The sequence below is a fragment of the Athene noctua genome, chromosome 1, assembly GCF_965140245.1.
Source record: "Athene noctua chromosome 1, bAthNoc1.hap1.1, whole genome shotgun sequence".
In the NCBI taxonomy this organism is placed as follows: domain Eukaryota; kingdom Metazoa; phylum Chordata; class Aves; order Strigiformes; family Strigidae; genus Athene; species Athene noctua.
The window spans coordinates 47,205,042-47,219,220 of NC_134037.1; the positions used below are offsets into that span (position 1 = coordinate 47,205,042).

General features: G+C 37.7%; 1 protein-coding gene across 2 annotated transcripts in view; it reads right to left on the reverse strand.

The window, feature by feature from the left end:
- USP45 (ubiquitin specific peptidase 45) overlaps positions 1-14,179 on the reverse strand; it is a 54,881-nt gene that overhangs the window by 18,222 nt on the left and 22,480 nt on the right. For both annotated transcript variants that reach the window (XM_074896085.1, XM_074896086.1), the window contains exons 6-8: positions 13,559-13,704; positions 12,169-12,264; positions 9,971-10,101 (exon numbers count right to left, since the gene is read on the reverse strand). In XM_074896085.1, coding sequence (XP_074752186.1) covers positions 9,971-10,101; positions 12,169-12,264; positions 13,559-13,704 — 373 coding nt within the window. The remainder of the gene's footprint in view (positions 1-9,970; positions 10,102-12,168; positions 12,265-13,558; positions 13,705-14,179) is intronic.

Below are 14,179 nucleotides of genomic sequence, written 5' to 3' on the forward strand. Positions count from 1 at the left end.
ACTCTCCAGCTGTTTGTGAAGTGAGTGATAAGCCCTTCTTGTATAACTGTGTGCCACAGCCCTCCTTTTTACACTAAAGTGTAATGAAGAAGCATTTTTTGTTTTGTTTTTGAGATGCACATGAGCTAAAAAGCATTAGAGCTGCAACTGAAAAAGATACTGCTCCTGCATAAATGTCACTACCTTTTGGATGTCTGATATTGGATGACTGAAATTCCCAGACTATAAGCCCACTTTCTAGAATAATATATACTGACTACTCAAGTTAAACAGAGATCTAAATCACCACAGACCGCAACAGCTTCTTTAAAAAAAAAATTCAGGGTACTTCCAAACTTTTAATCTCTAGAAATTAAAAGTCTCAAAGGAAATGGTCTACATGCCTTAGGAAATATGTATCTGCTGACACCCTTGTCCTCTCAGGCTACACCGCCCTTCGAGCTGTCCTCCTCCGTGGCATCTGGCCACCTCACCAGCAGAGACAAGCCAGTTTGTGGGTCAGCCTACAAGCATAGAAGGGACACTGGCACAGGCTGAGTTGTACCATTGTGCTTTGCTATGCAGGACAAACAAAATCCGAAGGCTCCACAGGAAAGGTGATTCTTTTTTAACCTTTCTAGACCACCAGCAGCATCTGTGTGACCCTCATAAGCCAAAAGAGGAAAAACATCTGTTTCAAACTACACTACTATTTACACCAGTGATGTCTGAGCCAACTGCACAGGGGTAACATCGCATCTGCTCAGATGCCATTCAGTAGTCTCACCCACAGCTATTCAAAAACTGTAGATTCCTTTTTTTACTACTCACAGCATCTTAATACACTCAGAATACCATATTTTACAGGCATAGATTACACAGAAATTACAAAATACACTTATGAATATGAGGATAGAGCCTTAAGGTGTTATTCTTACTAAGATAACCAGAGCTAGAAGGCTTCTTATAAACAATTTGGATCTCCAACCCCAAATGAGACTGTGAATTCACTATTAATATATTCTTATTCACATTAACTAACTGGCCAAACCACACCTGTCTTTCCAGGCAAGATACCCTTTAGATCTTTGATGACAGTCTTGGATCAATTAATCTAAAATGGGATTTGAAAGGGTGGTCTTTTTTGCATTTCCAGTAATGCCACCAAATATCAGCTGTGACTCTCACTGCACATTGAGGAGAGCACGTGCAGGCATGCACTCCTTCCAAAGTCTAGCCCAGGAGACAACTGGCTGAGCAAAGCTCAAACAAGAATTTTATCAAACTGGCAGAGTAGCCAGGAAAAACAACCAATTACTTGGTTACTCAATTTTATTAAATGCACGTTAAGCCAGTTTTCATTTTCAGTCTCAGATTTCATGCTCTGGCTAATCAGTACATCGAGCTGTAAATACATCAGTATTTTCTCTAGGCACAACGATCTTACTTGCCCAGCCACACTCTTCAACTGTTCTAGGGTTCCTGAACGTAAAGTTTCTTTTCCTCTCATACACTAAAGCTGCTCAGGTTTGCCTTAGAATTTTGTGCTTGTGGACAGCAGAAACTAAAGGCAATCAGAAAAATACATCACGCATGCAATGTCCCTCAACAGTAAAACAAAATTGCGCAAGATGCCAAGTTAGGGCACAGCAGCTCTGGGCTACAGGCAGGACAGTGACACAAGGGTCTCAGTTTTGAACCGCTCGCTGGAGGCACTTTGGGATGTAACTGGAGAAGGATCTAAGGTGATGAGGCATCTAAGGTCAGTGCCTAAAATTAAGTGGAATATATCTGGACCTGCATATGCAAAACAACATGTTGACATTTACAAATATGACACTTTCACATTTGTACTTCATATCTACTTTTTGACACAAAATTGAAAATATCCCCAGTTAAAAATGATTTCATGATGCTGCTGTACTAAGAGGCTTACTATAAAATCTGGAATCAGCAGAATGGGTGATTTTTTTAAGCATTCCTTTTAAAGACAAAATTTTTTTTGCATGTGCAGTTCAACTTAACATATTAATTTCAAATTTTAAAAAATAATCAATTAATTCAAACCTGAAATAATCCTCTTCAAAATTAAACATTCTGGTTTAATATTATTAAAATGCCATTTTTTTCTTCTCTTAAAATCAGATGGTTTATTTCCAATTAGTTTTATTATAAAAGCCAAATACACTCTGAAAAGCACTGAACCTTTATTTTGGATCCAATAAAAAACTCAATATATATTAAAAAAATAAACAACATGTGTTCCTGCATGCACATATTTATATACATGCACAGTTTCACTTTTCAGTTTGTTAAAACAGTTCTCATTTCTTTCATTGACTGGAGAAGAATCTGAAAGAATCTTTCTTTTTTTTAATCCAGATACCAAAATCAGTTCAATTCTGAGAAACCTAGTAAGTCAGCCACAGTACTTTCATTAGTTTTATTTATTATAAATTTCTTGTTTTCCTGAGATGGTGAGAATCAACGAGTATATTCAGACTATCTCCTCCAATATATGCACATTAATAGTTCCAGTGTATAGCAAGAAAACAAAATATTTCATTTACACAACCTGGATTCTGGTACTAATAGTGATTTTTTTAATTTTTTTTTTTTTTTGCCACAGAAGCGGGGCCACTGCAAGAGACATTATAGTAAAAAGGAAGAAAAATTAATAGTTACTCGACAAAGAGGCAAGCAAAAACTCCATCTTAGTCTTTCAATCTACTAGCACATAGTGCATCCACAAGGACAAGATTATGTAAGCTTCTCTGTGCTTGTACTAAATCCTCTTCTAACCTCACATAAATCTACATGCTTAAATTTTAATGGCAACAAGGATGATGGGAATGTAACAGCTACCACTTTAAAAGTGAAGTGGCAGGGAAAGTGACTTGTAAAGATGGTACATAAAGTCTGAGTCATTTACTTGGATTGATGATGTCATTGTTAACACTGCTTAATTTATAATCTGTCATTCATGTACACAGCATGCTATGTAACATTGTATCTAATTCTAAATATCTGATGTTCTGTGGAAACAGATTTGAGATTACTGCATTTGTTTTCAGGGGGAAAGCATAAAGGAAAACCAAAAAACAACAATAAAGAAAAAGGAGGGAGGAGAGGAATTTCACACCACACAATGCCTTTACTGGAAACTTACTACACTTATAAACTAGAATTAGGGAAAAAAAAAAAAAAAGGAATTAATCCATGCTGATACACAGAAATCTGACAACTAAAAGATGTGTGCTCTTGTCTCCTTGAAAATATGCTTCAAGCAAGATCCTTGGCAAAAGTGGGGGACTTGAAGATGGTTGGTTGAGTTGACCGCTCACAGATGTGCTGACATATGGAAGCCAGTGCCAATGCGATACAACCTGTTGTACAGTGTCAGCAGGATAATGACAGAACAGGTTGAATTCCTGCTAATGGCCATAAGTGGTGAAGGACAACTGTGACATCTACATGCACAGTACTTGTCTAGCCTCTCGTTACTCATCTGGAGAACAGTTATAATTGCTTGACTGTCAGTTAAAGAAATACTTCTCATGATAATCTACTTCCTAGAATGTTTTATTAACAAAAACTACATAACAATTTATAAAAGAAAAAAAAGCATTAATACTTTTAATTCATATCTTATATTCAAGGGAAATTAGGCAAAACTGGGATACAATTACAGTCATTCAATCATATCACACAGAACTGCCATACCTTTACTGTCTCTAATAAAAATTGTCTCCAAAATCATCCTTTCAGCAATTACTGCCTTTGAGCAGAAGATAGGCTAATACCTTGGAACACTTTAGAAACAGTAATAAGTGCTTGGAAACAGAAAACAGAACATACTATTTGATTTTTTCCAGTAGAGCAAAATGCAGAGGAACCCCTTTGACCCTGCAGTACACTACAGTGAACCAAAGCAAAATGTTTACTTAGTGTTAGCCTGAGAAAGGAAATTTTGCTTATCTGCAGAAAAAAGTATGCAAAGTGACAGTTTATAAAAGTTACCACAATTGATAGGACTTACCTTTCCCAGTGACAGTATCAAATACCTATTCTCTGTCATTACAGAATAGCTAGGATGAAAAGTTTTGTTCTTCTTAAAGCAATCGTTCTCATTAGTGATCCCAAGCTATATGCAGCAATATGACAGAAAAGAGAGCAAAATCCTACAGCGTGATTAATCCCCATGATTAATCTCATCTTAAACTTGCCCAACAGACATAAGAGTTCTGCTACCAGAATGTTCTTGACAGAAAAAAACCCAACCAAACATGGGCTTGCCCTAACATATAACTAACACCACCAGCTGTGCCTGTCCTATATTGATGACATGGATAGACAGCACTTAGTTCTCCTTTGGATGTGCTGGCCAATTTCTTTCATCTTTTTCTGTCTCACCCTCCCCTAGTAGAGAAAATGAGGCACCATCACTTTCTTGTGATGCAGCAGATCTCTGGTACCTTGAGCAAAAAGCACTTTTTAGAAATAGCTCTGAATGGACATAATAGCTGACATGCTACAACAGAGCCATTACCCACTGGACCATCAGATGGACAATATGGCTCTTTTTACCAAGTAATGGAAATACCAGTCTGGGGAAATTTCTTCCTACCAGCTGGTAGCCAAGTGAAGGCCTTCCTTTATGCATGAGATCTTGTATCCCTACAAAAAAACTCTTCTCTTTACATGGACATCTAATTCTTCTTTCTTCTTTCAAGTCCTGCTAAGATTTTCAACAGCACTCTGTGACAGCAAGTTCCACAGATTAGCTCTATAAAATATTGAAAAAAAAACTTTCCCCCCCTCAGCTTTAAATCTGTTGCCTTTCAGTTTCACAGACAGCTCCTTGAACTCTTATGAGTGCAATTAAATAAGCATAGCTAATTTATCTTCTATAGATAAACTGTATTTATAGATAAATTGTCTTCTCTTGCTGCCATACCTCCTTTTCATGTCCTCTCCTGCCTAAACTCCCAATATTCAAGCTCCTCTTGATGTGAAGGCTTCATATTTCTGTTACCTCTCTAAAGCTCCAAACCAGCTTTATCTTGTAACGCTCTATTCTGGTTAACATGAACACTGCTACTGAGGATACAGCTCCAATATACCCAATGAAATTATAAATTTTCTCCTTCATTGTATCTACAAGTAATGCTTACATAGCTCACCAGTACCACACACATTGCAAATACTTGTGTTGTCCAAAATGCTGCACAGGTTGTCCTCCCGAGTGAAAGAAGTGAACACAAAACTCAGGAACAAGTGCAGATGAATCCTGCCAATGCACACTACTTACATATGCAATTAATCTACTTAGTACTCCTAAACCTCATCCATCCAGCTTCATTAACTTGTTCCAAAAATCAAGGAAACTGAAATAAAGACATGCAACCTCCTGCTGCTGCACAGAGAAAATTCAGTCTCCTCTGTCAGAGAGCTCCTGAACATGATGCAGCACCATAAGCAAGGCCTGTGGAGGCACAACAGGGACCCAAAATAATTCTTCACAATTGGTCAAGGAAACATCGACCGTGTGTTCTGCTGCTATTATCTTTAAATGGTAAGAGTCAAATGGGAAAAATAAGCAAGTTGGAAATCTTTTCTAAGAGATTTTTCTCTACAGCAGTATTATTTTAAAAGAAAAGGCTCAAAAAGACTTCTAATTAATGAGAAAAACGCTGTTTCTTTCACCCCTTAAATCTTTTACATTACCTCAGTTTTACTTAGCTTTTCTTCTCACAAGTGATAAATGCAGAATGCTCCAAGCATTGTTTAGGTTTCCCTCCAAAACTAATCAATATTCCTAACTGTGCATGACCTCAATTCTCTCAGTCCCACCCCTGTTTGAGTTCTGCTTTCTGCACCTCAGAAGAAAGGATGAATACTCCTTGAGGAGGGAAGACTTATGTATGTTTTGTGACCACCACTAATATCTTTGTTAGGCAAGTCTTTTTTCCTACATGTTAACATGGCAATATAATACCCCTATAAATAAATATTTGGTGGAGGTTTGAAGCAGCTAAATACTGCAACTGCTTTCTGGACTCATCACTTGTGTGCTGCAACATTTAGTTGTTACACAAATCTAAGCTTTCTTCCACCAATAAAATTATTCAATCATAACAAATAGAGGAAATAAAATTTATGTCATCTTAATACATCACTGTTGCATTAGTCACTAAGTCTCCAGATAAGTCAGAAGTCTGCAGTCCTGATATTCAGCATAGTGGAAAACCAACAGAAGGGCCCCGTAGCTATGCTCACAATCTGTCCTTGCAAAACATCTGACAGCTGCAACACTAACAAAATTAACAGTGGATGAATTAGTACCAGACGCTAAACAGTTGCTATAGAAAGATTCATCCATTTCTTTTCTTCTTCTCCCCTTCTTCAACCTGGCTACCCCACCACTTGATAAAATTAACACTCTATCATTTTTTTATTTTGTTATTTAATTTTAAAAAAGCACCACAAACACCCAAGACAATGAACTTCACGCCGTGAACTCCCTAGACTCCTAAAGAAGCAATCTGCAGTTGAAGGACTGTTTCAGTTCTCTTACTGATTTGAGCAGCAAACGTGCATCCACTTGCAGTTTCTCGCTTGGAGGTTTTGGGATCCCACCCGGTGCCATGACAGAGCTGCAGCTGAACAAGGCAGTGCCTGCTCCCTTTCTTTATGAGCTCAGCCCACACCTATCCACATTCTTATGTGCCTTTGCCATCCTTTTCAGCTCTTCCTTCTGTGAATAGGTCTTATTTCACTGAGCATTTTTAATTTTTGAGTAAGGATGCCCAGTTCAAATGTGAACGTTCAAACTCTTGCATACTGCAACACCTGAAGCAGGTGGAGTCCTGAAGTCCTACAATGACATCAAAAAAAGCAACTCTGGACATCAAATCAGAAGTGTTATTTATTCCAGCATTGAACTGGAAATGAGGGCAAGTGTCAGGTGTTAAATTATACAGCTACCTTTACTATAACTTGCATCAACTGATCCAACATTAAAACATGTCACCATTCAGCTAGGAGATTAAAAAACAAGACACCCAAACTCATTAATACTAATTTAATTAAATTTTTTATATATTTTTAGATATACAATCCAATTGCATCATCAGGAAAAAGTAACCATTTTTTAAAGGATTAGCCTTCTGCTACACATGAGAAAAATGTTATTAGGAAATTGCTGTGTTATTTGTGGGCTAGGCAGTCCTGACAATAGATAGATCTAGGTATATAAAGAACAGCAGCATACTGTCACCTGCTGACAGCTTCAGCATTTCAACCATTTGTGTTTCTAAGAAGCCTAGTAAGATCTGGAAGTGACTATTCTATTACGTAAAAAGTCTATATTCTGCATGACCACTCAGTGTGCATGTCCCTATTTTGCAAGCTACAAGCAACTATTCAAAACAATGTTATGGTGAAGACAATTCCTGGGTCACTGAGTCCAACTCTTGGTATCACAGACAAGTACATCCTATACTATCTGTACAATCTGCTTCATAAATTCTTTACTGAAGAAAGGTATTGTCATATACTGTAGACCAGGACTGACACAGCAATGTCTGTGATGGGGAAAGAGAAATAATAAATTAAAAAAACAAAAACAAGGAAACAAGGTTGCAACTGGAGTCAGCAGACTGTTATTTAAAATATATAAAACCAAAACTTATTATTAGAAGTCCTTCCTCATGTCCTTCTCCCCAGTAGTTAACTGTCTCTGACATACAACTCTGAAATAGGAACATTTATTTTAGTGTAGTTCTTCCTTTTACACGTTCATCCTATCATCTCTTTAGGAAAGATGCTGTTTGCACTTTACCCGTTAAGTAAAACCAGTTTGTGCTAATGCACGTGAAGGCCCCAAGTAGTGCATGCCTCTAAGAGTACTTTATTATGACTTCTTGGCAGGATTCAAAAAACACTTTATGGAGAATGTTGCAGCAACACAGACTTCTTCCTACCTGGGACTCCTGCAATCTTGCCATGTTCTCTCTTTCATTTCAGCTTTGCTAAAGAGTAGAAAGCTGACTTGAAAAGATGAAAAAAGGCTTTGTAGAAACAGTGTGTCAGAACACTACATTCATACTGTTTAAGTCAATATACAGTAAATGCATCCAGTTTGCAAAGATGAAGATTTTCAGTTCTCCTACTTCCAGGACTGCAGACTGCTGAATTTGCTGAAATTCTCCCTTTCTTCTGTCTTGATTATGTCACCATCAATAACAAAGTAATGAAAAGACCAAAACCTTTTGTCATACCTGTGCAGTCAGTTACTGCCCTTTAACACCTAATTTCTTGCTAACAGGATGTGGCTATGTGGCTGACACTTACGGTTTTGATATGAGAGTTAGTAAACGATTTCTATCTAAGTTGTGTTCTACAAGTTAAGTAAGTAAGGAGTTAGAAAAAGAAGTAGGGATGAAGGCAAGAGATTGCTGAAGCTGACAGATCCACGGCTAAATAGCAAAAGTCTGCTGCCCACATTAAAATATGTTTCAATTTTAGCTGGTAGTTAAAGTCTGTGCCCATCTTAAAAGATCAAAAAGCAACAACAAAAATATCTGAGATTTAATACTGATGTTTTGTGTAGCCATCACTTGATGACTACACAAACACACACACACAGAGAGGATACAAAGTAGCTATCACCACAAAAATAAAATGCCATCTGAAGTGCACTACATCAGGACTATTTTACAATGAGTTTGCTAAGGTGGGCTTCAAAACATGTTTTACATCATCTTTTCCTTTCTATCCTTAATACTTACAGAGAAAAAACTACTGTTCTTATTTAATCATTTGCTTTCCATTTCTTGGTCAAATTTTGTTCTTATAATCACATTTTTGAGTCAGCCCTGAAACAGGAGGAAGAGTGACAAAACAATATATTTTTCTTCCAGGTCAATAATGCTAAACAGAGGACACTGCTGTTTGACTCAAAATCACTGTAAGGAAACTTTACACATCTTTTACAGCTCAAAAAGAATCAAAAGGAAGTCAAGTACAACAGAAAAAAATTAACATTGTTTCTAAAGTTTAATTTTGAGGATAAAGAAAAAGCAATAATGAATTTCTTTATCAGAATTGTCTCTGCTCCAGTCTAAAAGCTTTTGTTTTCATATCTTAAACCCATGCTTGCACAGTGAGGTTGCCCTGGAATACCATGGTAGGAGGCTGCAACTTTCCCCCTAACTCTCTTGCTGCAGAATGCTTAAAATGCCTTAAAATAATACTGTAGCAAACAAATTAACATGCATTACTAATCTTTTTTAATGTGAGATTCAGCTATATCATCCTCCAGTTACCCTGCCTCTACAGCTTCTTTTACTTGCAAAGTCAATATTTAAATATTTGTATCAGCGTTTAAATAGGTCTTCCACAGGTGTTTTAAAAAGCAAGATTGTTTGCATCATAATTGAAGGCACCTACAAAGCACCACTGTAAACATTTTCCACACCAAGAAACAGGAGTTTCTTTAGGGCTTGTAAGCTCTTTGCAATCTGGAGCCATATGCCATTTCAGTACTGCTTCAAGTCCTTACTTGTTAGGCCCTTTTTAATTTTGAATTGATGCCAAGGTCAGACATCATAGCAGAGGTTTCCCATTTAAAAGCTTGCCCCTTTTTTCAAAATAGCTACATAAACTCTGCAGTATTAGCACAGCTTTATGCTAATATACAACAAAACCTGAAAGGTAATTCTATTTTCTTCCGTTTTACCATGCCCTCTTCTGCCCCTTCAAAGCCCGTTGAAAGTTAGTGGTTATAGACTGGGCTATACACTTCATGAAGAGCCGGTACATCCCCACAGTGCAACAAGGAGCCCTGCAACTTGAAAGCATGAAAAAGACATTTTCTGGACTACCTGGTAAAAATCTAATGGCACCTTAGAAAGAACAACAGACATGGTACATTTAGAAACAGATCACTGGAAAATAAAAATAAATAAAAGATACTGACAGTACATACTTTTGACAAAGCTGGCTGAACAGCACTTTGGGGGAAAGTGGACCTTTTCCAGCCTCCCTCATGCTGTGAAGGAACAAGAACATCGCTGAAGTCAAAGGTCCTGGGCTGGAGAGGTTTACCACCAAAGGATCCTTCAAAGCAAAGGTAAATTGCACATCACATTTCAAAGTTAACGACACCTAAGACTTATTTCAAGTTAATAATATTTAGGACAAACAACAATGTCACTTTCAGTCTTAGAGTGGTTTGGGTTTTTTTAAATGTTGATGTCACCTCCATAACTGAAATAGTTTAAGAGAAAGCTTATTATTTAAGCAGTAATAGTTGCAAACCCAAACAATTCTTGTTGAGCAAATTGATTGGCAGGCAACTGTTTTGGAAACAGGCATGTCAGTGACCCAGCCTGATTTTCACAAAAACAGACTACCTCCTGCATTACCTGCTCTACTCTTACTCCCATGTGCATTGAAATTTAGTTGGAGACACAACGTGGGTGACCTCCTCCATGGGCCAGCATAAGACAGAGCTCAGTGGCACTCAGTCTGCTCAACGTCAGGAAGGGGGAGGCCAGCTTCTCTGACCTGTGAGCCGCACACTGAAATTTCCACACATCCAACAGCCACAGAAACACACCCCTGTTTCTCCAGGAACCAGGCACTGGGAAGGCACCAGCAGTGGTTCACAGCAGAAGCCACCAGCAGATGCCACAGGTCCACAGTGGCAGCAGAGACAGCCCCTCCTGGTGTCAGATTCATCCCTGCCAGCAGGTCCTGTGGCTGGAAGGAGCCAGCCAGCAGCCACTCAAGCCAGCATTAAGAGCAGGAGGCACTCCTGCATTGTTTATGTGTCACAGACCGCCAGCTCTCCCTAACATGCTCTCAGGTTCACACATGACCACAGTGCTTCCTACTAGCTGGCCTGACTCACAAAACCAGATTACGACTTCCAGACAAACACAGAGACTGCCTTGTCCAGAAAGCAGATCCACACAAAACATAGGCACTATGGATACAAACAAATACAAAGTATTTGCACTAGATACACTATCAAAAGGTGGAAAAATACCCTTTACCAAGCCTGAAGCTGGGAGCTTCTACATTACTATTAGACTAGTGCAGCCCTCTAATTCTGTGCTGACATACAAAGACCAGAAAAGAGAGCCTTTGCTCCAAAGATCTAATTTACATCGTAAGCACTGTCATTAAACAAAAAATAAATCTTTCAACGTTATGGCTGTGCAAGTTTTCCATCAAGAATAAGCTAACATACCACTTGCTTTCTAAGCCTCTGGGCACAAACAAGCTCCAGACCTCCACTGTGGCTCATGATAACTTAGCGAAACACATTGCTGCTCAGAACTGCCACCGGAGGAAATACAGACAGCAATGCAGTGAATTTCACACTGTTCTTGCCTGGAGAAGCTATGAACATCACTGACAGCAACATACAAAAATCTCTGTAATTTCAGAGGTATCTGAAACAGAATCCCACCCCTCAATCCTCACTGCCACCAGAAAGCTCCCAGCTAACAGCAGAAAAAGTAAAAAAGAAAAAAACCAAACAACCAAATCCTCTCTAAACTGCTTTCTTTAGCTAGCAGAGAGAAAAGGGTATTATCTTTACTGCCAATAACATATTATGAAAACCTAAGTCTCTTAAGACATGACCAGGAACAGCAACATATTCTTTTGGTAATAACCACAGGAGTCTCTCTCCCATATGCCTGCAATAAGCTTGAGGACAAGAAAATTGGTGCTCGCTGAAATTTTGCTTCTCTCAGTTTAATCCTCTGGCCTGTGAAGCATGTAATAAATTTTACAAGCCTTACTAATGAAGGGCTGGAATAGACTGGAATAAAATATTTCATGAACACTTTCTAAGACAAATACACTATTTCCTGTATCATACATTCATACTGAAGAAATGAAAAGGGAAACAAGTCAGTCACTCTTTCTTAAGGTCAGGCATTGTTTGCTACTTCAGTGTCACAAAATATGAAAGAGATTATTCCTCCTCCTCTAGGGCTGAATAATTAGTTTTGTGAAAGGAGTGAGTTCACAGATATCATAAACTGGCTCAACAATTAAAAAGCAGAAGAAAGGAGAGAGTAAGACCATGTCTTTAACAGAGATGCGATGTCCCATCCTCCAGCTTCTTCCCACATTTCCCCAAATTTGTATTTCTCACTGCATACTTACCAGTTGGGAGTCTGAAGTATGACAGATTTTTAACTTTGTTCCTTTCTCCTTCATCTCACACATCATTTCGTTTAGTACATGAGTCTGTGCCAAGTTCTTAAAGAAAAAAAAAAAATCCAAGACACACACACACTGATCTTTCAACTCTACGTTTTTCTTTAGTCATAAATTCTAGCTTCAAGGATAGACAAAACCAGATACTATAATAACATACAACTGAGGTTTAAATTGGACCACTAGAAGAAACAGGTATCACACTTGTAAGTGCCAAGATCATTGATCTTAGACTGTCTCTAAAATACTATTTAATTCCATTCCTGTAATTCCAAAATAGTTTTCTAGTAATAACTTTGTTATTTTTGTTGAACAACAAGATTTATTAGGTTGTTTTATTTTATGGCAAGACATTAATATCAGAAATCATTTGTTTGTTTTAAACTCTGCAGTCCCTCTCATTGTGCCTCAAGAAGCACAAAGGCTTTGGCACACTGAAAAGCATTACCTCTCTGAATTTGAGAGAGAAACCAACTTCACATATCTCAGCTTTGTTGCTTTATTTTTGGTTAACTTTGACTGCAAATCACTTTTTCTACAATGACTGCAAATCACAATTTCTACAATGCCCTAAGTATGGACAGAGAACAATTTGCAGTAACTCCTTACATATTTACTATTTGTTTGCTGCATTTTGTAACCACCACCATAAACACAAGGTAAAGAATGCCAGTTCAGAACACCTTTGTCGCAGTTTTCTCTCATTTGTTGACTCCTGTCTGCAGACATACAGATGTCTGATCAACTGACAAGCAAGAGGATGGTCCAATATAAAACCTGCTAAACCTGCTGCTTTTTTTGAGGATGTTGGATTAGTTGTACGCTCAACATCAATAAAAGTGTATTAGTATAGCTCATCCTCCTATTCTGGTCAGAAAAAAAACCATAACCAATAAAAGTACTTTTAAAACCTCTACAATAGATGCAGTTACAAATCATCACAAAGCACTAGGCAGACATTTACATTATACATAAAGTACCACTTTTCACACCCACCAATATGGTAAATACTGTGCATTACTCATGGCTGCTTAATGCTGAACTACAAATAAAACCATATGCTAGAGTACAACCCACACACATATGCAGTGTGTAAAACACTTGACATTTTCATTTGTCGCATTACTGTGAAAAATGCTACTGATCCAGGAATTCTTTTCTGTTATTAGAGGAAATACTGCTTGGATAGCAAGGAATAAAAAGAATTTGAAAAGGACCTTCAGAAAGCAGAATGAAGACTGGTAACAGTCAGAACCTTTTCTGCAGCCCACAGTTTATACAGATTAAGTATTTCTGAAATCTATTAAGAGAAGGCTGTATGATCTTTCCATCTTACCTGCATGACAGCATTAAAAAAGCACGTATTTCCTAAATTATTTATTCCTTTAACTGGAACTGATGCACCATTACCAGAACTTTTTCCTTTCAGTATTTCACTTGTTTCACTGTTTTCTTCACGGAGTCGTATGATTTTTGATGAACCTATAATTAAACTACAGATTAACATTACTATATAACTGCATAGTTTAATCATTTCAGTCCTTCCATGGGTTACATTTATAATTTTTAACATACGTGGAAAGATACCTTGATGGTACTCTAAACTGCTTCACATAATCTTTTTTTAAAAAAAAAAGATACATCAGCAGTTACACTGCTGAGGAAAAAAAAAAATCCCCCAACACCCCCAACAACAACATATATTTAACAATAACCATACTGTAAGACTGTAACTTCTTCAATTATCCATGCAATAAATAAAGTAAAATGGGCTCTTAGTTTATTAACAAGAGGACAAGAGGCAGTTAGGATGTATGTTCATTAGACACACCAGAAACACCACACAAAGACTGTTTTTTGGTGCATTTGAAGAGAGGTAACCAAAAATTACCACCTGAATGCTGCAAGTCTTTATCAGTTATTGTGCTCTGTTTGAATTACCTCATATAACTCAGTC